General features: G+C 46.3%; 1 protein-coding gene and 1 long non-coding RNA gene across 4 annotated transcripts; one reads left to right on the top strand and one right to left on the bottom strand.

Moving 5' to 3' along the window:
* Positions 1 to 682: 682 nt before the first annotated feature.
* LOC311529586 (ER degradation-enhancing alpha-mannosidase-like protein 2) lies at positions 683 to 11,487 on the bottom strand. Of its 2 annotated transcripts, XM_084645628.1 has the most exons (11): positions 11,321 to 11,487; positions 10,808 to 10,918; positions 9,994 to 10,033; positions 8,915 to 9,020; positions 7,729 to 7,854; positions 6,518 to 6,729; positions 5,115 to 5,256; positions 4,480 to 4,604; positions 3,588 to 3,732; positions 2,193 to 2,314; positions 683 to 1,237 (listed from the first exon to the last, which is right to left on the bottom strand). In XM_084645628.1, the coding sequence occupies exons 1-11, from the start codon at positions 11,416 to 11,418 to the stop codon at positions 737 to 739; spliced, it is 1,728 nt and encodes a 575-aa protein (XP_084501754.1). In that variant the 5' UTR covers positions 11,419 to 11,487; the 3' UTR covers positions 683 to 736. The 2 variants fall into 2 exon arrangements, with proteins under 2 accessions (XP_084501754.1, XP_084501755.1); XM_084645629.1 differs by lacking the exon at positions 10,808 to 10,918.
* Positions 11,488 to 11,709: 222 nt separating this feature from the next.
* Positions 11,710 to 16,257, top strand: LOC311529706. Of its 2 annotated transcripts, none has more exons than XR_014713863.1 (3): positions 11,710 to 12,036; positions 14,271 to 14,314; positions 14,738 to 16,257. It is a non-coding gene; the product is annotated as an uncharacterized lncRNA (long non-coding RNA). The 2 variants fall into 2 exon arrangements; XR_014713864.1 differs by having other exon boundaries at positions 14,185 to 14,314.
* The last annotated feature ends 10,910 nt before the right edge of the window (positions 16,258 to 27,167 follow it).

Here is a 27,167-nt window from a genome sequence, read left to right as displayed (position 1 = left end):
TAAGGGAATGTGTGATGTGAAATGTTCTATGACACAAATTAACTCACTTTCTGACACTTGACAAATCCTCCCATGTTGGTTTCCCCGCAACTGCCAGATGTACAGTTCATTTGTCCAACAGCCCAGCATGGAACTGAAAACCTGTTATCTGGAATAGAGATTGCCCATGAACTATTCCCCATCTGGGAGCTCTGGGTGTTCAAGCCTGTGCCCACATGATCTCCTGGGACCAGCGGTAAAATTTAAGGCTAATCAGAGAAAATCTGCAATTTAAGGAGTAAGAGAAGTAGCTGCTAGTAATTTGCTTCTGTCCTCATGTTGCTACAGCCAGGTAGCTCAATTTCCTTCTTTTCTTAAGCAGGAGGCACTGGAAACTCTGCATATGGTTGAGACTTTAAACGGCCTCAGAACATTTAACACAGCTGCAAATGAAACAGCAAAAGTCACAGGCTGCAGGCTCTTCCCTCTCAGAGATTTCTGCTTTCCAAACTGGCGACTCATTCTGGTATAACACTTTGAGCTGCGTTAACAAACGGAACAGTAACCCTGATTCATGCAATACAAAAGGCAAGAGTGCAAGGGGATCTAATTGTAGGATATTTTACATAACAGTGGAAATCCTGTTGTGCATTTTTTTCCACCACTGAAAAATATTTCCCACAGAATAAAAAGGTCCACAGAGTGCAAATCCAAGTGGATTTATTAACTTCAACAACTCAGACTCGTAGTGAAGGAGTCACGTGTTGTCTAGAAAGACCTGTCCCAGAACTGAAAGTTTGGAGGTAAAGGGCTGATTAGGGCAGCTCAGGAGAGGGATTCTCCTTTTGGTGTTCTTCTCCGGGTTCATTTCCACCCTGCTGCTCCCTGAGGAAGTATCTGCAGATGCTGTCTGGCTTTCCCTCCCACTATGGTCTGCAGTTCTCTTGAACGTGGACTTTTTGCTTTTCTTCAGAAAGTAAAACGCTCTCATTAAGTCTTCCACTTCCCACTGCTCTTCCTTCTGTTTCCTACAACAGTGCAGGGCAGCAGGGTCTATGGGGTGAGCTTCGGTATTGAAGACATATCCGCCAGCACCAAGGATGCATTCCCCATAAGGCATGGACACCACATCAAAGGCTGACCCATCATTGTGAATGAAGTTATCTGGGTCAAACAGCAGATATAAGTATTTCACTGTTTCAGCCAAGAAAAAGGATTCCATGCGATTATCCAGTCGGTGATCCCTCAGGTCTTTGATCTGTAAGAGAACAGATCAAGTGGATTACATCTGTCCTAAACCCAGAACCTCACAGAGTGCTCCTAGATGTCATGAACTTGGGAAAACAGTCAGCTTGGAATTCATCCCTACAGCTAAGCAATACATGGACTCACCAGTCCACTGCCGATCCTTACCCCGAGGAGTTGCCATTTGGCTTGATGGTGCACAACATTTAAAATTAATTACTTCTAACAGTTTCTTTTTGGCTGTTTTATCCAACTGAAATGTCTGCCAGTCACTTGCTCTAACTGCTAATCAGGAGAGAGGAGTTCTGTGCTAAGGATTTCCCATGTGACTTAGCGACATGAAGCGACTTACCCACCATTTCCCAACCTATAAAATGGGGACTTATCTACTTCAGAGTTGTGAGTGTGAATTCTCAGTGTTTGTGCATTAACGATTCATCGTGACAGTGTGAGATCCTTGAATGGCAGGTGTTAGAGAAGTGTAAAGAAATCAACTCGTACAGGCTCAGCTGTATCTGATCAGCACAGGCCCATGTCAGGGCAATGCAGACCTGTACCATTCCAGCAGATCGCTGAGAGGTGCAGTGCCCTACATGCAGTGGGAACATGCCCTGGCCCTGCTTTCTCCCCAACCCCTTGCACCCACAGAGGCACCAGGAGGAAGTAGTTCCTGTGCTGAGGGCAGAGGGAAGTGGGGAGGCTTTTTGTGCCATCCCCAGCTCTTACCCACACAGTAGCAGGGCACAATATGGCCCTAATTCCCTTACTGCTCTGGCAGTGGAGTTACTCCCTGAAGCATGAGCAGGGTTACAAAATTGAGTTTTACCACGGGACTGTTTGATTGGTCTTTAAAAAACAAGAAAACCTTCCCTCAAGTGATCAGCCAGCCTACAGACATCACCCTCTTTGACAAACTATCAAGAGACCAACACTTGCTGGTTGAAAGCTGGTTTTCAGCAGACACTTACTGTTGCAAATCCACACTCCACCTTACTGATTTTCTCTATGGACTCCACAGCATCTCTCCCCAGTTCTAAGAGGGTGGGATCTCGTGTGGCACGGTACAGATACATGGCACTCTCGATCAGCTCTGCAAAATCCAGCAGCAAAGACTTTGTTACAGTGCACAGAAGACACCCCTGCAATTTGCATAGATTCACCAATACAATTCAAGAGGATCAGATCAATTAGCCCTATATATTGCCTCTGGCTCTCACCCATCTTCCCAGAGGACAAGCCAAATCTGCAATTAAACAGTTTGAATTGAGATGACATGTTAACTATGCATTTCCCGCCTCACATTTAGGGGATGGGAATGAAGTGAAGTTAAAAAAATTTAAAATTAAACTTGCCCTAAAAAAACCCCTAAATTTAGAAAATTCTTTGATACCGCAATTCTGCATCAGACATTTCAGCCCCATAAAAAAAAGTTGTACATTTTATAAGCTACTGAAAGATAGGGTTTCCTGACGTTTAGATACAGGGATGGGTAATATGGATACATCCACGGCAGACATCAGGTGCACCTTCTCTTTTCCTTACTCTAGAAAGATTGCTACTGTGATATTGTGACACATTCTAAGAAAATTAGCATTGCTAAGAATTTTTGGTAAAAAAGTCCAGTTTACAGGCCACATGGCAAATGATGTTATGCTGCTGTAACAGCCATTCAGGAAACTCAAATTAACAAATGCATTTGCAGACCTACATGATGCAGGTGCACAAGTAAATGAAGTAGAACCATGTGTGTTGTAAGAAACAGGGAAAAGGGAAATCAATGGTTGTGGAACAGAAAAGGACAAAGGAACGAGGGAGAAATGTTATTTTCAAGTTTCAGAGAGGATCTTGCATCACAGGATCATTAACATTATTTGTGTTACTCAACTGCAATAAGGTTAATAAAACTGGAGGAATAGCAAAAGTCTGCTTTACTCTATGCACTTCATTCAGCAAAACCAGACTGGTCTGTTTATAGTCAATTTCACTTTCTAGTTATACTAGTACAGAATTCATGTGTGCAAGTGAACATTTACATTAAAAAGCCTTTTACTGACAGACTTTGAGAACACTTAATACTACACTTGATGCATCTTCTTCAATAGCACAAACCCTATATTTTGGGGCTAATCCATTTGACAGGGCCCCTTTAAGAAGTGGCACAGTGGTTAGGCTCCTTTAAAATGTAGTCCTACCTATAGTGAAAGTCAGACTCTTGCCGGAAATGGAAAATGGGAGTGCCCTGAGAATGAAGTTATCATTGCAGTAGTGTAAGATCTTGCAGATTAGATGTTAGGTAACATTTAAATTACTACACTAGAGTAAAAGCAGGACTCAGTGTCAACATGTTTGTTGCTTCTGTTTACCAGGTCTGAGTGGGTATCCTTCTCGCTTCTCCACTGTATAGCCCTGGGGAATGTTGTAAAACTCAGGCAGCCCACCAAACTGTTTCCAAACAGTGTAATAATTGAGGAATGTTCGCATGGCATTATTGATGTCCCCTATCAGGCTCTGGGGAAAGAAAAAACACCTAGTGAAGCAACACTCAGTTGGGAAACAACAAACTACACAGGACTTAGCTTAAAAAAAACAACAACCTTTCCTACAGTCATTAAATGAGAAACCAATGGACTGCTCACAGAGTTTGAACATAGTCATATTCAGACAGGGTACCTTAAGAATAGCTGGAGCTAATGAGGAAGCTGGTGACACTTCTGTTGGATCATATTCCATGTGATCTCTGAATTCATACCAAGTTTTCTACTCCCTTCTGGCTGATGTGGGTCTCAGAGTATTCATTTTAGAGCTTCCCTGACTCATCTAGAAGACACTGTTCCTTTCATTTCAGCAGCAGAGGGGCTGTTGCTGCGTAGTCAACTATAGGACACTAGGGAGTGGGAACTACTCAATAAGCAATTCTCATTGCAAGAAAAACTCAAAAATAAAAAGGGATTTGGTCTCTTTTCTTAGGGCCCCTCCCCCCCCATCTTCTTAAGAACTGTGTTAGGAAAGCAGGTTACAATATGGCTGTCCCCATTCACACTTAATCTATGGTTCTGTATGTAGCACTTCTGGAGTCTAATTCAGCTCTGCCAAAGGCTGCAGGAGGTGAAGTCCATCTACACTGCAGAGCAAAGCCAGGCTTTAACCGGGACAGAAGATAAAAGTTATCATCATATGCCCCGGCACAGTATTTGTGGTGCAGATGGACCCAAGACAGGGAGGAACAAGATTAGTGTATGTTATTTCTCTTCCTACCTGTAAGCCTGGCCAGTAGGCCTCTAGGGACTGAAAGACAGGCATGGACACTGTCCCTTTGTACATCTGAACCCACAGGTACCAATCGTCGAATTTTGTGTAGTTCTTAATGGCTTTGTTATATTCTAAAAAGAAGCGGAGAAAAATAATTTAAACACAACTGAATTTTTAAATAGCAGAAGAGAAGCCCCTTTTTCCACTGTGGATTAGTCAAATTAACACTAAGAACATTCATTTCTCCCAGAGAACTGTCATATAGAACACTCACAAATCTTACAAGGCCTTATTGTAACAAAAACCACCACTACAGGAAACAGTCTAGAAAGGAGTTTTGTCAGACTTTTAGCATCCTCTTGTTAAAAGGAGTCTAACAGACCAAATGATGGAAAAAGAAATTTAGCTCCAAAAAGACACAGGTACTAGCCTGGCTCTACTGAGGTCAATGGGAGGCCAGAATTTCACCCACAGAGCTGAAGATACCTCAGAAGTGAGTCTGCACCATGGAGTTGCTTAAGGTCACATTTCCAGGGGCCTCTCTCTGTACATGCAGATATCTACAGGTGCACTTAAGGAGACACTTTTGGGAAAATCTGGTGAAAAAAGGCCCAGTCATCTAGGAGAAAAAAAGCTCTCACCTAGGAACATGGACATCAGCTCTTCATCATGCAGCAGAATGGCTCCTTTAACAAGGTATTCAAAGTAGGAATCTACCCCTGCCCCAATGCCAGCATCTTGGGCTACCCATTTGGCAGTTACCACATCAATGTGGTTACCCACCTGTGGGAAAAGGAAGAGTTTAAAGAAAAGCCAAAGCTTGCCTGTTAATACTAGATTCCGAGGATGATCTTCTCTTTCTACTGTTTATTTGAAAGCCACGGATTCCAAAGCACTTGGCAAACTTTATGAAATATAGACACATATAGCAATACAACATTAGTATTGCTGTCCTGATTTTATGATGAATTTGCAACCTTCAAGTTAAATTAACTGTTTTCTGCATTTCACAACTACACCTGGTTTGTCAATAGGCAGACATGAACAATGCTATGGGAACCACTACTTTGCATTTTTTATTTGCAACATTAATGCCTCATTGGTATAAAGTTTTACCTAGGATTTTATTGATTACAATGCCATAAAGTGCAGCTTTGTTAGGTATTATCTGACCTGAACTCTGGGACTACAGAATAGAGTAATTGCATTTTTCTGAAATTCCAGAGGGTTTTAAGCTAGAAAAAACTCTTTAGATACAAGGAAAAAACCTATTTGTGGCACTCGAGTTCTACAGCGTGGCATTATGGAGCTGGGCAAGACCATAACCATATGCTTAAAGATTTTTCTCTGTTACAGTGCATGTGTGGAAACAGATTTGTAGTTATTCGTAATTTTTTTCTTTAAATTTGCCAAGGTCCTCATTGAGGTCTAGTCACATGTGGAGACAGACATTTTTAAACTTCAGAAACGTCCAAGTTTTGTGTACAAAAATGTAAGTGTCAAGAGAAAATATTTATATTTATATTTTAAGTATGGGGAAATTGTGTTCCAACCCTCCTCTCCAAAGCCTAAATTATAAACATCTGAATTGACTAGTCTCATTTAAAAAAAAAAAATTAAATAAAAAAATCCCCCTTCGACAGAGACTAAACTTGGAATAGCGGCGCTAAAGCAACGTTTTAAGGAGGCTGTGAGCCAGTAATGACAGAGGATCATAACGGAAGCGGAGTTATAAAAATGATAAAACTGTGAAAATCACAACATTTGCCCGCCAGCCTCTTCTGGGTAGAATACAAGAACTGTGTAATGTATCCGAGGTGGATATAGTCTAACTGAAGTTACCAGGGTTCTGGAACAGTAGGCTAAGTGCCATCTACTGCAGGATTACTGGTATTGCAGTTATACTCATGTAGTACTATAAGGTATCACTCATTTAAAGATAACGCGTGTCCTCTATCTATCCTGGCTTACCTAGTACTGCCTCCTGTACACTGTTTACAAAAAGGATGTAAGCATAACATGAAGGGCGTTTCCCCCCACTCACCAATCCAATATCGGAGCGATTTTTCCACAGGGCCTTAATGGCTTTTCTGGCCACATCCTCAAACACTAGGTCACCCGTAAGATGGCTTAACGTGGCAAATTCCACTATGAATGTTCCGATACCAGCAGTACAGGTAACTGGGGTCTCTCCAGGGTTTACTCCATGCAGCAAGTTCACTGTCCCATATGGCATCCCAGTTGGGGTCTGAAAAGCTGAAACACATCACAGTCGTGATTCACAGGAGAACGTTCGGCATCTATCACCAGACAACATTTAACAGGCTGACTGTTACTGCCTGAGCCTCTCATTCAAGCATGGATGCCAGCAAGAGACCAGGGGTTTGGAGTAGTCTGAAGTGCACTGAAATAAATGGGAGGTGGCACCATAGCCCGGTATGGGGGAGAGAGGTAGAACCCAGAAGGCTAGACAAGAAATGCTGGACATCGATTGTGGAGACCTATCACTTAGCATGCAGTGTTTAAGGGTATGCCTGCCTCACTGCACAAGCGGGATGATCTCTGTGAGGATGCAAACACTGAACAGCTGCCTCATTAACTGAATGCAGTCCAACCTGTGCCCGGGACGAGGCACATAAAACCAACACAACAACTCATGTACTCTGACTGTGTATCCTAATGGAAGCCCACAGTGGGGCAGAGTTGAGTTTGCACATTTTCTGCCTCTAGAGACCATCACTTGACCACCTTAATGTTCTTTTAACATTGTTTTTTGCTTGGAGTAACTAATATACATGATGGCGTACATTCATGTGACTGATAGCACCACGTTCCGGGTGTTTCCTGCAGGCATCACATATACCTAATGCTGCCATTTCAGAAGACTACACTCACATTTCCTGTGATATTTTGTCTCAAGTGACCCAGAGTCCTGCATTCTGTGTCCAACAACCATCCCACAGCTGCTCTGGAAGCTTCAGAGGTTTCCATGTGGATTGTAAAGGATTTATTTGAGCCTAGGCTCATTCCCCAGACTTCAGTAACACCAAAATACTTGTACATCAGTGCAGCACTGACAAAAATATGGCAGTTTAATACAGCTAGTTAGACTTCCCCTATGATTCCAGTGATCTGGGGACTATTTTAGATGCTGAAGTGATGGCACTTGTATTACTACTGGCCAGTTAACTCAGCATCTACTATGCAGAAGAGTGCAGAGAAAAGTTAGATCTGCAGCTCTGGAAAGGTTCTCACCTGGTAGCAGTTTACGAGCAGCTTCTTCCGCCATCCTCAGAAGAGGCCCTGAGCACGGCCATCCTGCTTCCACTTCAACACCAGCTTTCTTAGACAGCAAGTGAGCAGACAGGAGACCACCTACCACTGGAACAGTGCAAAGTGAGGGGCTCATTAGGAAGTACAGGGAGGAATGAACTGATGGTTTTGGGCACAAAACCCCCAAATCAGCAGCATTTGATTCCATAACTAGGAAGTTGTGGCGGGGAAGGGGAAGACAGATGGCTCATCTCTAGTGTCTAAGAAGGTGCTAATCAAAGATGCTTTGCAAAGATAAAAAGTTGGATTTATTCTTGTTCTTGCTTCTTTGTAAACTGTCAAAAAGAACTGGAAGCACTTCTACCCCATTGTATTAGAAACAGCAGATCTTACCTATGCCCGTTTATCTGTACTACTCTACAGATACAGACAACTGAAGAACTACTGGGATTATGACATCAGGAGAATAAAGTATGAGCAATTGAAAGGGAAAAAGAGAGTGGATGGGGTTGTCTTGTATTTTAAATGAGCCCAGAAATGTGTAACATAGCAAGTGTAGGTCAAAAACTATTAATGTGTAAAATATTTTACCAGAAACTGTCTCAGGGTGCAGAAACTAGCAGAGCAGGAGAATGAGAATAAGCATAGCTCAGTTTTTTCTCTGAAAGTGTCATTTAAGTAGAGGGAATTGAAGGAGCAAAACAAGCAAGTGGTGCTGAAGGCAGAGGTCGTCATGATTTTTCAAGCGGAAGAGGATTTTAATCATAGCTTCTTAAATAGACGAAATTACTCTCCATTCCAGAACATCGTCTGCCTCAAGGGACGCAAGAAACTTATTCTAGAAGCAACAGCAGATTTGATGTGTAACTTTATGATTTCAGCATGAAACTTCTCATTCTGAAACTTAAAACTAACCTTGAACAAGAACACAAACTGTAGTATGTCTAGTTTACATACGGAACCATTCAAAAGGGGGCTGGGAGGTGATGCACAATGAAGGAAGGGAGGTGTATTTTTCTTTGTTTAGTTTGTATGCAGCAGAATTCAATTCCCACTGTTCTTCTGCATTGCCCTTCTGCATTAGATATAAAATTATGAATTCACAGAGACTGTGATTGTGACACACAAACGACTTTCAAGTTAAGCCCTACTCCAGCACCCAGCTCACCTCGGATGTTGGTTTCAAAGACAGACGCATTTACGTCAATATCAAAATCCACCCCCTCCTGCAGCACATTGACAACCCTCTGGAACTCTGAAACATTTCCCAAAATCTGGAAAAGAAATCAGGACAAATGAGAGGGAGGCTCATGAGGCAGCAAATGACTACACTCAGGAAAACAAAGGAGCAATTATAAGGAACGCATGACATAACAGACTCCTCAGCAGCTTCACTATAGGGTTAGATGCTGTTTTAAACCTTTTTCACTTGACCAAGCTGCAGGGGCGGCAGGTTTTATAATTTTTGGTGGTGCCCAGAACAGGTCCAAATCCTGCCCACAGCTCTGGGAGGAAGTTTGGGTGCAGGAGGGATGCGGGCTCTGGGACAGGTGCAGGTTCTGGGCTGGGGCAGGCATGCAGGAGGGGGTGCAGGTGGGGATGCACGCTCTGAGAGGGAGTTTGGGGGGGGACGACAGACAAATGGACTGCCATGTGCCTCCTCCGGCACAGCAGCTGCCTCAGCCTGCCCCTGGCGCTGCTCCCTTGTAGCCGGGAGCGGCCAGTGAGGGAGCGCAGCACGGAGCTACAGGGGACAGCTCAGGAGAGGTGCGCAGGGGTGGCAGGCAGAGCCGGGGGAGAGACCCAGCCCCGAACATTGGTGGAACTGGGCCCTGAACTTGCTGGAGCCCGGGCACCACGGGCCCATACAACTTGCCGCCCCTGACTAGCTGGGAGCACAAGCTGCTGACTCACGAAACTGAGGAAATAAAAGACACTAAGAAAAAGATTCCTATTTGATTGTCTTCAAAGCTTTCCCCCCTCATTCTGGGTCCTTATGCCATATTTAGAAGGTGTCAGAGGTTGGGCACTCCAGGCACCTGCATCTCAGTGGAGTGAAGTCAATGCAGGCTCTCCCTCTCTCAGTTAATAAGTTTCTCTCACAAGTAGGTGAAGAGCACTTGAGAGGAGCAGAGGTAAATCGAGGCCTCTAATGCAGGATATTTAAGAAGTGCAGAAAGTAATATTGTATGAAATAAAACAGAGGGAAATTAACAAGAAAAGGTTGTAATTGAGTGAGGTACTTACTAGTAGAGTGTCCAAAGCATCAATCAACGTGAGAGAAAAACTAAAAGAGAAAAGAAGGCAGTGTGAGGAAATGTCAAGTGAGATAAGTAGCAGCCAGGGTGATTGACAGTAACAAATATAACACTTGAATATTTAACAGCAAAAACAAAAACAGTCTAACTACAACTCCAGTTACTGAGAGGCAACAGCGTGAGCCAACCTGAGACCCCTAAGCTGTGTATAGAGAAGACTGGGAATTCTACCCACAGGACATCTATCATCCTGCTGAATCTGTCAGATCACAACCATTGCCACTGATAGCATCAACACAAAATTATGACTCCACTGGAGGTCCAGGCAACAGGTGGAGCTAAGAACAAAAATATACTGTATTCCAACAGCAATACCTGCAGCCTTAGTGGGAAAAATACCTCCCAATAATATTTCGTGACATAATCATCTTATTCACAGAGCTGTTTTAGCCGCATTGGTCCCAGGATATTAGCGAGACAATAAATACATTACCTTACCCACCCTGTCTCTCATCTTTTCCTTAAACAATTCTCTTTTACTGGCAGGTGCCTGGCTTGCGTGATCCAATTGGTTTTTCTCCTTCACCAACATATACGATTCAAGCTAATGCAGTTTGAGACTCCACCTTTACCAAACGGCTTGGCACAGTTACAGCAGAGACCACCACAGCGCCCCACAGAGTCGTCAGAGCTAAAGATGAAGGTCTTTTAGATTCCTAAGTGTAGGGAGAGGTAGGGAAACGCCGGCACCCTGGACACAGCAGGCGAACAAGCTCATAGGGAACATTAACCCTCTCCAGTACCTTCCCCAGGTGTCCTGTCCATCACACGTCAGAGGCCGCAGTTCATCGTAGGGAAACGCGTTTTCCAGGTAGCTGTCGTAGGCGTGGTAGAACATGGACTTGACCCGCTCCCTGAGGGCAGAGGCGGCATTGGAGCGCGGACACGGCTACGGGCCTACCAGCACGCCAGGGCTGCGCCCCCGGCTTGGCCAAACCGGCCCGGGGTTCCCCCGCCCGCCGCCCGCACTGCCCGGGCCGCTTGGCAGCCGCACGTCGCTTAAGCGCCCAGATGCGCGGCCCGGCCCCTTCCACAAGCCCGGGCGGGGCCGCACCGAGCCCGGGGCCCGAGCGGGGCCGCACCGAGCCCGGGGCCCGAGCGGGGCCGCACCGAGCCCGGGGCCCGAGCGGGGCCGCACCGAGCCCGGGGCCCGAGCGGGGCCGCACCGAGCCCGGGGCCCGAGCGGGGCCGGCCAGGCCGAGGGGGCCGCTCCCGGCAGGGGGAGCTGGGGGGAACCGAGCCGCCCTGAGCCTCACCGGTAGTGGGCGGTGTCGATGCCGCGGGCCGCCCCCTCCCCGGCGCCCGGCAGGTGCAGGGCCCAGAGGCAGCACAGCAGGTACCAGGAGCGGAGCATCGGGGGGTGGCAGCGGAGCCCGGCCGCGCCGCCGCTTCCGCCCCTCACGAGGGGGTAGCCACGCCCCTTCTGCGCGCGCGTCGGTCCCACTACTTGCCCTCCCCCCCCCCCGGCAGTAGGCCTTAATGCGCCTGCGCACAAAAAGTACCTTCCACTTCCGGCTTCTCTAGCTACGGAGTCCGTCGTGTCTCAGGACGAGGCTGTGGTTTCCCCTTCCGGGGCATAGGGCAGCACCTGGAGCTGCTGCCAGGCTAGGGGTCTTGACCCTAGAGGTAGCCACGTTTGGTTTCCCTCGCGGGGAGGGGCGTGTCCCAGCCACCGGCCTGGCCCGGCCCGTTACGGCCACGGTCAGGGACGGGCCTCGCCCTGGGCGCGGTGACCCAGCCCTGCGCCGGCCTCTCCACAGCGTCCCTGGCAACCCCCCGCCCCGCGCTCTTCTCCCCGCCCTGCGCGGGGCGCCCGGTCGCTGCCCGCGCGGCTCCCGGGGCCAGGTCCTCGGCAGGAAGCGCATGCCGGGGCTGCGAGTGAGAGGGAGGGTTTTAACCCCCGGCCGGTCAGCTTTGAGTTGAGCCAGTGGCTTAATTTCCCGCCAGTTCTTCCGGCACCGCAGGAGCCTTGGTACGCAGCTTTTATCATGGCCGTTGCCTTACCTCGAATGCCCTCTCAGTCTGCTGCTTTCCCTGAGACTTCTTCAGCCTGAATCAAACGTCTTCTCTTCCGGACAGACAGGTTATCATCAAGTGATCCATGCCCTGTCACCCAGTCCCAGCTTCTAGCAAAGAGGCTAGGGTCACCATTCCTGCCCATCCTGGCTAATAGCCATTGATGGACCTATCTTCCATGAATCTATCTAGCTCCCTTTTGAACCCCGTTATAGTATTGGCCTTCACAACACCCTCTGGCAAGGCGTTCCAGGGGTTGACAGTGCGTTGTGTGAAAAAATACTTTCTTGTGGTTGTTTTAAACCTGCTACCTATTAATTTCATTTGGTGGCCCCTTGCTCTTGTATTATGAGAAGGAGTAAATAACACTTCCTTATTTACTTTCTCTACACCACTCATGATTTTATAGACCTCTATCATATTCCCCCTTAGTCACCTCTTTTCCAAGCTGAAAAGTCCCAGTCTTATTAATCTCTCCTCATACGGAAGCTGTTCTATATGCCTAATCATTTTTGTTGCCCTTTTCTGAACCTTTTCCAATTCCCATATATCTTTTTTGAGATGGGGCAACCACATCTGCATGTGGGCATACAGGGATTTATATAGAGACAATATGATATTTTCTGTTTTATTATCTATCCCTTTCTTGATGATTCCCAACATTTGGTTTGCTTTTTTGACTGCTGCTGCACATTGAGTGGATGATTTCAGAGAACTATCCACAGTGACTTCAATATCTCTTTCTTGGGTGGTAACAGCTAATTTAGACCCTATCATTGCATATGTAGTTAGGATTATGTTTTCCAATGTGCATTATTTTGCATTTATCAACATTACATTTGATCTGCCATTTTGTTTCCCAGTCATCCAGTTTGTTCCTTTAAAAATATATTACCAAGCGGCTTGCCACATTAGCCGGAGTTAACATTCACTTTACATCAAACACAGCACTGGAATGGTTTAGATTAAAAGTAAAACAAGTTTATTAACAAGAGGCAATAAGATTGTAAGTGAATTCACATATAAAGGGTAGAGTTAGAAATGGTTACAAGCAAATTAAAGTGAAAAATGCTTTCTAGAGGCTAAGACCTTACAAAACAAGCTACAGCCTTTGTTCAAGGGAGTTTCCTTACCAACATATGCTCCAGAAAGTGGCTGACCAGCCCCTTTGGTCAAGAATCCCATAAAGTCCAAACGGTTTCTTTGTTGTCTCAGGTGAAAGATAACTTGTGGTTCTTTGCCCCTTTCTTTGTTGTCTAGTGAGCCTTTGAAATGGTTTCTTCTGAAGATTACCCCTCAAAGTAAAGTTCATTAGAGCCTAACAGCAGCTCCCAACACAGGTTCTGGCACGCAACTTTGGGTTCAGAGCTACTCAGCTACTTTTTCAGAGCACCAGTTGGGCTTGTGGGGGTGGGGGGCAGGAAGTGTGAGCTTCCTTTTTTGAATCCTGTTTTTAGTGCCTCTGTGCCTCAGAAACACACCTATCTCTGCCTTCTTCCGACCCTATGAAACCAGTCTCCTTGGTCCAGTCCCTGAGGGAAAAGTGTTTCCTTCCCCAGGTACTTCAGCCTTGCCTCCTTCCAGCCAGCCCCCAGGAACTCAGCCCATCTCCCTCTCCATGCTCCCATGTTCCCATGAACACTCTTCATCTCCAAATCTCTATCCTTCCTTCCATGCCACTCAGTAATACACCCTCCACTCAAAATCTCTCTTAGGCCTCTATTGCCCATGCACTGCCCACTCTGCAAAACCAATTCACCCCTCTCCTTGTCAAATAAAGTAATTCACTGAGGCCCTACAACCCTCCCAGAATCTACTGCAGTGAGGGCACCTCCACCTCAACAGTCAATTGCTCCTTCCCCCTGACCTTTCTTTGGGGGCCCTCTGCTGCCCCTCTTACTGGTGCACCCTCTCGTGGAAGCCCCAGCTTGTTGTGCACAGACTGCTATGCTGCTTTGCTCTCCTCCTGGGAAGACTCCAACGCAGCACCTTCTGCTCTCTCTCACTGCTCACAACCCTGCTCTCAAAGGAGCAGCAGCTCAGAGGTTACTTGGCTCATCACTCCCCGCTTCCTCGCTCTAACACTTGCTTGTTTTTCTTACAGCCCCAGTTCCCAGAGCCGTGTGATTTCATGAGAATCTTAGCTTTGGTTTAAAACAAATTGTAAGTTTCTCATCCTTGTGGTTGCAGGGAAAAGCTTGGAAAATGTGAGCAACTCCATCTCCAAAGGACAAGTAAGCCACATATTTATTTTTAAAATCTCATGATTTTCAGTTTCACAATCACATACAAATACATATTTTCTTATAAACACAGCCCCAGCTGATGGTTAGTAGTGCTGCTGGGCAGTGATGAGTCTAGCTGGATCATGAACCAGTGTGGCTATTGGAGGTCAAGCTTCCTCCAGACCAAGTGATGCTATGTAGCTAGCTTTTCATTTTCACCACCATTCGCTCCATCTTGTTTGAGTTCGTCTCCAGGCACCTGCTTCTCACCCAAGAGTGGAGTCTAGATTGGAACCAGGATAGCTGCATGATTGCACTTTGTATGTCAGAAGTTAATCTTTCTTTTCTTTTCTTTTCTTTTCTTTTCTTTTCTTTTCTTTTCTTTTCTTTTCTTTTCTTTTCTTTTCTTTTCTTTTCCATTAATGCCTACAGCATGCGGCTCATGAACTCAGGAAGACACAGCCCTGCCCTACCCAGAAGAACTCAGTCTAAGAACAGGAGACAGAGCAGTTACTTGGGGTTGTACAGTCTCCTGATTTCCTCCTGTAGATCTTGAATAGGATAGGTGAGAGCATGGTGCCTATGGAGCCCCACAGGTGAATGATCTGCTGAAGACCAGTGCTTCATCACTCTGAACGCAGGCTGCAAAGAAGAATCGGTAGAATCGTAGAGCATTCTCTTCCAGGCCTGTATTAGTGCGGTACACTGCAGCTGACAGTACTAGGTGCCACAGAGGGACTGAGGGTCATGCAAATAGGCACCCTTGCCTTGTGTGGGGATAGGAGGAGGTCACTGATGCCATTTCTGCTCTATGATCTGGCTGGGAACTGAACTGGGAAGATTGCTGTATATTGGGGATGGACAGGTGAAATTGGAGATGTCTCTTCTCTTTTCTGGCCTTCCAGATTTCCTCCTTCCAAGTGCTCTGCCTCCCTTCACTTCAGACTGAGCCCTTGCAAGATGCCCAGTGCCCATAGGGACATGCTTCAACCAAGCTGGCGGCTGATGGCTGGCACTGAGCTATACTGATGTGCTGTTGCCAGCATTCCCCACTGGCAGCACATTGTAAATCCTGACCCACCCTGGTTTTGAATAATTGGCAGTTACCCAATGTTCCCAACGTCACTCTTGGTACGGTCCATTAAATCTGTGTTCCCCCATGCTGATTGTGAATTCTCCCTTGCAGTATGGGCGTTTATTAACAGCGGCTGGTCTCTCTTCTCTGTGCCCCCATGTCTCAGAGGGTTCGATTGGTCCCTAATAGCTCACGTTCTCTCTCTAAAGCAGTTATTCCCGGAAGTGAGTGTGCATGCACATGGTGAAGGAGTGCAGGCGAGGCACATGCGCAGGAAGGGATGGTAGAAAGGTCAAGGCATTTGGCAACCTAGGTCTTGGCCTGCCAAAGCTGTGCTCTGTGGAAACCAAACCTATCAAGCAAATTGCTCTCAGGAAAGGGAAGAGTACGGTCAACCTGAAAGCCAGCTGTGTGTAGCTTTGGTGCATCACATTGTTGCCAGCTGTCACTTGTTAGAATGACAGGTGCTTTTACTCTCAGTCTTTAAGGGGATACATCTTTATTTGAAGTACCCACAGCAGTGGGCAGAGGGGGGTGACAGCTAATTTTGGTGTAGTCTTTTGCAAACTGGTGTTCTTTTAAAGAAAGCGGAAGTTTCATGGACTGACAGCTACAGTGCTGGTGGGTTGGTTTCTTGGCTGGGTGTGTGACCACTAGGTGTCACTGCAGGCTTGTGTACAAACAAAAAGCCACCGAATAATTTCCACATATTGTTCATTTGCTGCAGTTGTAATTTAGTCTTCTAGGGCCATTTATCATAAAGCCGTCTGCTCTCTTATTCCATGGCTGAAGGCTGCTAGAGTATGTCTCACTATGCTCCTGGGAGAATCAAAGTACTGGAGTTGATTTCACTAAAAGCTGTCACAGCACATTATTGGAGCACATTTTATTAAAGTTCATTTTCCAGACTTAAATTTAACAGCGTTCTAGACCACTGTCATTTACCATGCACTGGAACAGTCATTTCTCTATCAAAGTCAGTTATTGAATTCTAAAGTTTTCAAACATATTTTTGAAAGAGATACAGTATGTGACTTGAAAGAAAAACAGGAGGACAAGATGCTAGAGCAGTAAAATGCTCCAGTGTCTTTCATACAGTGAAATGCTGGAATCTGGGACACAAGACAGCAACAGTGAGACTACAAATAACGGAATATGAAAAAGGCAGATTCCACAGGTGAAATTACACAAATACCAATCGGAGCATGTTAATTGCACATTACTCCAGTGGGCACCTGCGAAATATGGTGGAAAAAAATCTCCTTCCTATAATGTGGTATGAAAATATTCCAAACAAAAGAGCTTCCTATCTTTCGACCTGCTAAGGCCAGAGTGTGTCCAAGACCAAGAACGAGACTAACAGAGGAGTTTGCAGTGGTGTTGTAGCTGTGTCGGTCCCAGGATATTAGAGACAAAGTGGGTGAGGTAATATCTTTTATTGGACCAACCTCTGTTGGTGAGAGAGATGAGCTTTCAAGCTCCAGAGAGCTCTTACTCATTGCTAAAGATATTCCTCGCCCACCTTGTCTCACTAACAGAGGAGGAAGCTGTCAATGATGTTGAATCATTCCTTTAAGGTGTGATGATGGGAGAGCAGAACTGTTTAGGATGGAGGAATAGGTGGTTCTAAAATGAGTCTTGCTTGTAACAGACTCCATCCTGTGTAGTGCTAAGACCCTGGACTTCTATTATAATAGCAGCTCATCACCATGCAGAAGGCGCTTACAGGATCAGGCCTGCTATATAACATTTGAGAGGCAAATGGATCCTGTATTGTAGTAGCTGAGGTGAAGTAGCGCTGGAACTTTGCATCATTTCTGAACTCCTGGCAGTCCTCATCCCCTGACTGCTTTGCCTTTTAATCATGTTAGACACTCGGGAACCAAACTGCCAATTTACCCTATGGCCTGGTCTACGCTACAAGTTTAGGTCGAATTTAGCAGCGTTACCTCGATTTAACCCTGCACCTGTCCACACGACGAAGCCCTTTTTTCCGGGCTCTTAAAATCGATTTCTTTACTCCACCACGACGAGGGATTAGCGCTGCAGTCGGCCTTGCCAGGTCAAATTTCGGGTAGTGTGGACGTAATTCGATGGTATTGGCCTCTGTGAGCTATCCCAGAGTGCTCAAATGTGACTGCTCTGGACAGTGCTCTCAACTCAGGTGCACTGGCCAGGTAGACAGGAAAAGGCCCACAAACTTTTGAATCTCATTTCCTGTTTGGCCAGCATGACTAGCTCACCGGCACAGGTCACCATGCAGAGCCCACCAGCACAGGTGACCATGCAGTCCCAGAATCGCTGAAGAGCTCCAGCGTGGACTGAACGGGAGGTATGGGATCTGATCGCTGTATGGGGAGACGAATTCGTGCTGGCAGAACTCTGTTTGAAAAGACAAAATGCCAAAATATTTGAAAAAATCTCCAATGGCATGAATGACAGAGGCTATAACAGGGACCCGCAGCAGTGCTGCGTGAAAATTAAGGAGCTCAGGCAAACCTACCAAAAAACCAGAGAGGTAAACGGCCGCTCCAGTTCAGAGCCCCAGACATGCCACTTCTATGATGAGCTGCATGCCATTCTAGGGGTGCAGCCACCACTACCCCAACCCTGTGCTTTGACTCCATGCATGGAGTGGGAGGCAACATGGAAGCGGGTTTTGTGGGCGAGGAAGATGATGATGATGAGGAGGTTGTAGATAGCTCACAGCAAGGAAGCGGAGAAACCGTTTCCCCCAACAGCCAGGATCTGTTTATCACCCTGGATCTGGAGCCAGTACCCCCTGAACCCACCCAAGGGAGGCTCCCGGACCCTGAAGGCGGAGAAGGGACCTCTGGTAAGTGTACCTTTGTAAATATTATACATGGTTTAAAAGCAAGCATGTTTAATGATTAATTTGCCCTGGCATTCATGGCCAGTATAGCTACTGGAAAAGTCTGTTAACGTATCTGGGGATGGAGCGGAAATCCTCCAGGGACATCTCCATAAAGCTCTCCTGGATGTACTCCCAAAGCCTTTGCAAAAGGTTTCTGGGGAGGGCAGGCTTATGCCGTCCTCCATGGTAGGACACTTTACCACGCCAGACCAGTAGCACATAGTCGGGAATCATTGCAGAACAAAGCATTGCAGCGTATGGTCCCAGTGTTTGCTGGCATTCAAACAACATCTGTTCTTTATCTCTCTGTGTTACCCTCAGGAGAGTGATATCATTCATGGTCACCTGGTTGAAATAGGGTGGTTTTAGTAATCAGACATTCAGAGGTGCCCGTTCCTGCTGGGCTGTTTGCCTGTGGCTGAACAGAAATCTTCCCTACTGTTAGCCACGTGGTGTTTGGAGGGGTGAAGCCATCATCCCAGAGAAGTGGGTGTGGGTGTGGGTGGGTGGGGTGGGGTGGGGTTAGTTGGGTTTCTGCTGCACGTTAACCCGGAAAGCGCAGCCCCTCCTTTTCAATTGCCAACCCATTTTAAATGGCCAACCCAACGGCTACTTTGTATGGGAAATGGGGGCACTGCTGTTTGAAACCATTCCCACATGTTATGAAGGTTATAGAAGCTAAAAGACCGTGGCTTACCATGGCTGCCTGCAAGCCGAATTCTGCTGCCTGGCCCTGCGTGAGTGATCTCTCACACCAAACCGGCATACCCTCCATAAGAAGCAGAATGCGACCTTGTAGTGAAAGCACATGTGCTATGTAATGTTAACAGCAAGGTTTACCGTGAAAGAGTGTACCCCTTGTTCTATAAAATGTGTCTTTTTAACTACCACTCTCCCTTTTTTCCCTCCACCAGCTGCATATGTTTCTCCTTCTCACAGGCTAGCAAAGATTAGAAGGCGAAAAAAACACACTCGCGATGTAGTTGAACAGCTCCTGACGACTGTCCAGGCCGCCTGTGTATGGCTTCATGAGCCATGGCATTAAGGGGTAGGCTGGGTCCCCAAGGATAACTATAGACATTTCAACATCCCCAACGGTTATTTTCTGGCCTGGAAAATAAGTCCCTTGCTGCAGCTGTTGAAACAGACCAGAGTTCCTGAAGATGCGAGTGTCATGTACCTTTCCTGGCCATCCCACGTTGATGTTGGTGAAATGTCTCTTGTGATCCACCAGTGCTTGCAGCACCATTGAAAAGTACCCCTTTCGGTTTATGTACTTGCTGCCTTGGTGCTCTGATGCCAAGATAGGGATATGGGTTCCGTCTATCGCCCCACCACAGTTAGGGAATCCCATTGCAACAAAGCCATCCACTATGACCTGCACGTTTCCCAGAGTCACTGCTCTTGATATCAGCAGCTCAGTGACAGCGTTGGCTACTTGCATCAGAGCAGCCCCCACAGTAGATTTGCCCACTCCAAATTGATTCCCGACTGACCGGTAGCTGTCTGGCGTTGCAAGCTTCCACAGGGCTATTGCCACTCGCTTCTCAACTGTGAGGCTGCTCTCATCTTGGTATTCCTGCTCTTCAGGGTAGGGGAAAGCAAGTCACAAAGTTCCATAAAAGTGCCCTTACGCATACGAGAGTTTCGCAGCCACTGGGAATCGTCCCAGACCTGCAACACTATGCAGTCCCACCAGTCTGTGCTTGTTTCCTGGGCCCAGAATAGGTGTTCCACACCATGAATCTGCCCAACTGACACCAGGATGTGCACATTGCAGGGGCCCATACTTTGTGAGAAGTCTATGTCCATGTCCTCATCACTCTCGTCACCGCGCTGCAGTCGCCTCCTCCTCGCCTGGTTTAGCTTTTCTTGCAGGTTATGGTTCTGCATATCCTGTTGGATAATGTGCGTGGTGTTTATAGTGCTCAGAATTGCCATGGTGATCTGAGCGGGCTCCATGTTCCCAGTGCTATGGCGTCTGTGCTGAAAAAAGGCGCGAAACGATTATCTGCCGTTGCTCTGACGGAGGGTGGGGTGACTGACAACATGGCTTACAGGGTTGGCTTACAGGGAATTAAAATCAGCGAAGGGGGTGGCTTTGCATCAAGGAGAAACAGAATGGCCCCCTCAAGTATAGAACTCAAAACCCTGGGTTAGCAGGCCGTTGATTTCACGGAGGAGGGGGGAGAAAATGAATACAAAACAAATCTGGTCTATTTCTTGTTTTGATCCACTTCATCTATCTTTATACATTTTAGCTGGCATCAGACAGTGCAGTACAACTGCTAGCCATCGTCGTCTCCTGGGTGCTCGGCAGAAGACGGTGCAGTATGACTGCTGACCATCGTCGTCTCTTGGCTGCTCACCAGAAGACCGTGCAGTATGACTGCCGGCAGGACTGAATCTCCATGAGACAAAACTTAAAAAGGGAAATGACGTGGCTGAGTCACTCCCATGTCTGCCCAGGTGCCCCTGATCGACCTCACTGAGGTCGGCTAAAAGAGCACCCAGGAGTACGGTGATGATGGCTACCAGTCATACTGCACCATCTGCTGCCAAAAGGCAATGAGCTTCTGCTGTGTAGCAATGCAGTACCGTGTCTGCCAGCATCCAGGAGACATACGGTGATAAAGAGCTGAGCAGGCTTGCCGTGGTATGGCGACTGCAGGGGTAACCCAGGAAAAAAGGAGCGAAATGATTGTCTGCTGTTGCTTTCACAGAGGGAGGGAGGGAAGGGAGGGCCTGACGATATGTACCCAGAACCACCCGCAACAATATTTTTGCCCCATCAGGCATTGGGATTTCAACCCAGAATTCAAATGGGTGGCGGAGACTGCGGGAACTGTGGGATAGCTACCCACAGTGCAACGCTCTGGAAGTCGACGGTTGCCTTGGTACTGTGGACACACTGCGCCGAGTAAATGCACTTAGAGCATTTGTCTGGGGACACACACAATCAACTGTATAAAAACGCTTTCTACAAAACCGACTTCTATAAATTTGACCTAATTTCCTAGTGTAGACATACCCTAAGTCCCATTGAAACAAAATGAGTTTGCGGGCAGTGCCACGCCGTCCGCTGCATGGAGTTTGGCAGCGTCGCTGTGAAGGAATCTGGCTCTGAATAGCTCATGCTTCCAGAGCATGTTAGAGAAACTGAAATTGCTGGAGCCTGCGTAGCACCTGCCTTTAGGATATAGAGTGAACGCCACGTAGTAGCACAACCAGTGCCTTAATGTTAATCAGCACAGATGTGCCCTGTGCAAACAGAAATACTGTGGAGAAATGGAAAGTATTGGTTTGACTGTGGTGGAATACCTCATACGTTCCCCTAGATCATGCTAGTTACATATGTCTGGCTCCAGTGGATGCAAAAAGGAATGTTGAGAACAGTGCTTTCAAATGGACATGGTACATTACTAAAATATTTAGGCCACATCAGGCTTAAGTGCTTCTTCAGCTATCTCACTATACTGCTCAGGCACTCAGTCTTTATCAAAAGACCACTGGTGAAGTCATAAAAAGTTTCGTTTGGCTGTGGGGGAGGGTACTCCCTAATTATTATGAGGGTGTTTAATGCTTCGGTTTATGAAATCCTTAAGCTGATGACTTGTTTACTACATACTATTATCATAAGTAGTTTTGTTGCCCTGCCTGCAGATCTGATGCCCATTAAGATGGAAACTGTATGTAAATCAGGATACCCCATTAATATCTATAATTCATGCCGGAATGCAGGAGTTTGCTTGCTACAAGAAGAAACCATAAACAGGAGTTTTATGAACACTAAAAATTGTTGCAAAGGTGGTTCTCTTGGAATAATTTTCACTTTCAGGCTCACATCAATCCTTAATTTTAGTAGCACCCGTAGCAGGATGGAAATGATGATTGATTTTTCTCCAAGTATTGTGGGCTGCCGAGTTGAGATTTCACTATAAAAGACTAGACATTTTCAATTGCTTTTTATACGTTCAGAATTGATTTTATTTGCTTAGCACGAGACTAAAATAATGAAAGAAAAAAACAAAGCACAGCCAAACACTAGAGCTGACTGTACAGAAAATACAGTGGGACCCTGTTTTCTTCTTTTGGGTTCCTTGAAATTATGTCATCCTGTAGTTTAAAAAGAAAGAAGCATGCACACAGCTCTTCACTTATAAATGACAGGACATCCTATCGCTGCATTACAAAATCAAGTAGTCCTTGGGGAGCAAGGGGTAAGGGTGTATATCTTCAAAAAGGATCAGAAACTGACAGAAAGTATGCGTGGGGAGCGGCGGCAGTTGACTCAGCAGCATTCCAGGGTGGCATAAACAATGCAACTCCATAGGCTTCAACTGTGCCTCCTTAAATCTCCTTTTGCTTTTTAATAAACGTTGATTTTCAGAGATTGTCCGTAGACAATCACCTTTCACCTATGCCCAACTTGTCCTCGTCCATCCCTCCACAAAGGAAAGTCAACGCCACACCATTCTATTTTGTTGTGAGCACGTTCTTTCCATTTCTGTCCAAAGAGTTTTGTCATGGGATTGGCTCAGCGCGTTTTCGGTTTGCCCAGCGGTCACTAGTGGTCACTGGGGATCCAGTCACTGATGCAGGTTGTCCACCCATTGTCGTGCCTGCAGACTACATGACCTGCCCATGTTCGCTTTGCGTTGTACATTGCCTGCACTACATTGGTCACCTCTGTATGCCTTCTGATCTCCTCATACGCTATATGATCATGGAACGATATATTACACATTCGCCTTTCCATTGCTCTCTGGGTTACAGCGAATTTTTCTTCCTCTGCTTTCATCGTTGACCAACTTTCCACTTCGTATATCATTGCTGATAGAACAGTTGAGTTAAACAGTTCTTTCCTTTTCTTCATCATCCATCATCCATCCATAGACAATACCCAGAGAAAAAAAGGATGTTCCCTACATTATAATAATGCAGTGTGGATTATGAAGAGCAGGTACTTTACAAAAAGCAGGGTACAGTGCAGTAGGTCATGGCGAGACTGTTTATGTGCATCACACAAAGAATTATGGATCTATATAGAATATGAATATTTTATGCAGGTCCAGTTTAGTGCTATGTTTTTGGCAGGTGAGCTAGAAATATAGACCAGACTTAATTGTTAACATGTCTAGGTTTTTAGGGCGGGCATTTCTGGTACTCGCATTGCATGACTTCAATAAAGTCCAGGGCTGCCACACTTCTGTGAATGGGGTTTTGTTTTCATTAGCCAAATACTAGGGTTTTCCCAAAGGGATTATGATTTTGGTCTTCTTTACCCAAGCAGACTTGGAGGCACTAGACACTCTGGGGATGGGCACTATATGAGTAACTAGATAGATTGACGAGGTGAGGCTCCATGCCCATTGCAGGGTATTTCTACAATTGGCCAGGAAAGGTGCCAGACGTACAAGCCTCAGGCTCAATCCTGTGGGGTACTGAGTGCCTTCTGAGGGCCGCTGAGCACCTTCAGCCCCCAGTGGCTCCAGCAGTGTGTTAGCACGTTCCAGGATTGGCCCCTCCATCTTTGGCTGCCTTGTGCACAGATGGGGTAGATGAGCTTTAGGATGAAATGGCGCGTTCAGTCTCTATGTCCTATCCATGTGCAAAACCTGAGACCAGATCCTAAACTGTCATCCACGAGCCCGTTGTGAGTTGGTAACAGGGCATCTCAAATTGCCTCCCTTCCTAGGCAGCAGGTTTGGGGTTGTATTGTATGATGGGGAAGTCAGTTCTGAACATCAATTGTGAATTCAATGTTGAGAACTGGAGGTTCCATTGGTGAAGAGTACTCCACTGGAGGGCCAGGAGTCCCTTTCACTATCATGTCTAGCCGGGGGGAGGGGAGAGAGTTGTTTTGTATTGGATTTGGGAAGTGCCCTGTAGAGTCTAGGTCCCAGGTCACACAGCTGGCATGCATAGATTATTACAATTCTGCAGAAACTCATGTTTTTATCTTTTTGCTTTTTTTTTTCATGTACATTTTTAGCCTCTCATGGTTGCAAACTTAATCCCAAATGTGACTGAGACAAACCTGCCCCGTGATCTCTGCCTGAGTCTGCAGACAGCCTGAAACAATGGTCCATGTGTAGGATATTCATGTGGGAACAGAGAGACTTGAACCTAGATCTCCCACATCCTTGTGTTTTTAATTAAAATGTTCAAAAGGTCTTGGTTTCATTCTGATACAGAATGGGAAAAATTTTGGAATCGTGAAAACCATCTTCTTCCCAGCTCTGCTTGTTTGCCTTTCTACATTTAATAACTGTGCCCCTTGTCGGCAGGGGTGCTGGAACAATTTGTATAATGTGAGAGCCATTGAACCAAACTGTAAACCCTATATATGATGGAAACCACTTCAAGCCAGGGGGTGCTGCTGCACCCCCAGCACCCTAGTTCCAGGATCTATGTTTGCAGGGGAGACGAGGTTTCTCCCTCCCAGTGTCTTTGAACCAGGAATGCTTTGTGGAGCTCCTTTTAGTAGATGAACGAGTCTTGGATCATGCAGACTTTTCTAACCATGATCAATGCTGTGCACAGGAGAGCTAGGGAAGAGGAGCTGCCATGAGGGGTGAAATCCTGGCCCCATTGAAATCAATGGGAGTTTTGTCATTGGCTTCAGTGGGGCCACAATTGCATCCTAGATGTTTAAAGGCTTTGCACCTGTTAGCGTTTCCTTTCATGACCACATGGAAACATGGTGAGATGGCCCGAATTTAACATGGAAGTGGAGCAAAAGTGTTGAGTTATTTCTCCCTTGGCTACCTTAACACGCATTTTGGATACAGAGAGGTTTGAGTTGGTAGGCTAGGACCATGTAAAATGAACTCACTGGCCCTTGGATTCCCCTGCCAACAGGATTTCCTGCTGTTAGCTAATGGTCAGAACAAGGAGGGGTTGTTTTTTAAAGCAGGAGGCAGTGATTGTGCAGAATGTGCTGTTCCATTGACTCTAAGGCAGTGGTCCCCAAACTTCTTAAGTTGCACGTCCCTTACCCCACTGTAATTTGCCCCTGCCCTCGCTGGGAGCTACAGTCAGGAGCCAGGGCCCAGGGCAGAACTGCGGCTGGGGCCAGAGCTGCGGCTGCGACAGCAGCTGCGGCTAGAACTGGAGCTGGGAGCAGAGCCGCGGCTGGGGCCAAGAATGGGGCCAGGAGCCAGACTGCAGTCGAGAGCCGGAGGCCGTGGCTGTGGCTGGGCCAGAGGCTGGGGCCGAGGCCGGGGCCACGGCAGGAAGCCAGGGGCTGAGGCGGGGGGGGCCAGGAGCAGAGTTGGGGACAGAGCAGGGCTGGGTGATGCTCCCTCCTCGCCCCCCGATGGGGGCTGGCCCGGACCCCACTGTGTCCCCCTGAATGTTCCTCCATGCCCCTCCGGGTGGGGTATGCGCCCCACAGTTTGGGGACCACTGCTCTAAGGCCTACACACACACACTGGATTTTTGAGATCAGTGTGGTTATATTGTTGTGGACACTCTCAAATCAGTTTGAGTGCCTTATGCTGATGTCACCTCATTGGGCTTGTTACCAGATTAAATTAACTCATTGTAAAGTGTACGCGTCTCTGCATAGAAGTGACACCAGTTTAACTACATCTATGTCAACAAAAATAAGAACTGGTCAAAATTTTTCATTGGTAAGTTTTTTCAGTGAAAAATGTCTTTTTAAATGATACAAAAATTTCTCATGAAAATGTTTTTGTCATTTGAGAGTTTCTGATTTTTCTTGTTAAACCAGTTTTTGTTTAGTCAAATCAGAGCAGAGTTTTCAATTTCTATTTTTTGTTGTCCCCTCCCCTTCACTCCATTTTATTTCCCTTATCTAGTAGGCAAAAAAGTGAGAGAATGTAGGAGGAAAAGACCCAAAAAATTAAAACCATTTTTTTCATGGAGGTTCAGAGCAAATAGAATTGAAATGAAATGGTTTGTTTCAAACCTAACTGAAATGAATTTTGAAAATAATTTTTAAAAATCTGAAATTTTTCTAACCAGACAGCAATTGCTTTGTTTCCTTAGAAACGTTTCACAAAAATGAATAGTCATTTCTAGGAAAGGCTCCCATTAATTCCCAGGAGCTTTGGATCTGTGCACTAGAGCGAGGCTAAAATCACCAGGCTAAATGCTTGCTCCTAACGGTACCATTAGAGAATAGCTGGATTGTAACTGATCTAGGCTGGGATTTCCAAAGGAGCCTATGGGAGTTAGGCACATGAAGCCCCCCTAACTGCCTTATGGTCCTTTGAAAATCCCATGCTTAGAGAACAGGGGTGAAATCCTGTCTACATTGAAGTCAATAGCAAAACTCCCACTTCACTGGGGCCAGGATTTTCCCCAGGATTTTGCATGTGTCACTCACTCAGTCTGTGTTGTAATCTTTTGAATCAGCTGACGCCTGGCTTATTTGGTATTAGTGAGTAATTCTTGTCAGCTATCCCCTAACATGATGGCTGCTGACTCCAGTGCATGGTGTTACACTTTAAGGGTAAACTTTTGCCCCCAATGAAATCAATGGGAGTTTTGCCATTGCCTTCAATGGAGACAGGATTTCAGCTCAAGAGTTGAGGGATGGGCTTATGCTGTCAATGCAGAACACTGAAGCCTGATGGCAGGTTCTGCTTAATGAAGGTTCTTTGTGAAAGTATTGCTAGTAAATATGCATTGAAATACATGTGGATGGAACATGCATTGAATTACAGCATATGCCTTCTTTTTTCTTGTCTCAATATCTCTGCTTTCAAACCTAAAATTACTTCGTTGCCTTCACATGAAGTGTGTCACATTAAAGCCAATCAGAGAACATCCTCTTGGCTACATCATGTCTTCAGACTTATTTTTTGACAGGAGTAAATAGCAAGTTCCTCCCTGATGCTGTTGTTTTAGTCTGCTTGCGATAATAATCTCACAGATGCTGA

The sequence above is a fragment of the Lepidochelys olivacea genome (genome assembly GCF_965140295.1).
Source record: "Lepidochelys olivacea isolate rLepOli2 genome assembly, chromosome: 13".
NCBI classification, from domain to species: domain Eukaryota; kingdom Metazoa; phylum Chordata; order Testudines; family Cheloniidae; genus Lepidochelys; species Lepidochelys olivacea.
This window is presented reverse-complemented; position numbering and strand designations above follow the sequence as displayed.

Excerpts from the sequence above, each read along its gene's own strand:
- LOC311529586 (XM_084645628.1), bottom strand. The coding sequence starts at position 11,418 with ATGCTCCGCTCCTGGTACCTGCTGTGCTGCCTCTGGGCCCTGCACCTG. Across the intron at positions 7,855-8,914 it reads CTTTGAAACCAACATCCGAG|TGGTAGGTGGTCTCCTGTCT; the intron begins GTGAGCTGGGTG and ends GCACTGTTCCAG. Across the intron at positions 1,238-2,192 it reads TGGAGTGTGGATTTGCAACA|ATCAAAGACCTGAGGGATCA; the intron begins GTAAGTGTCTGC and ends GTTCTCTTACAG.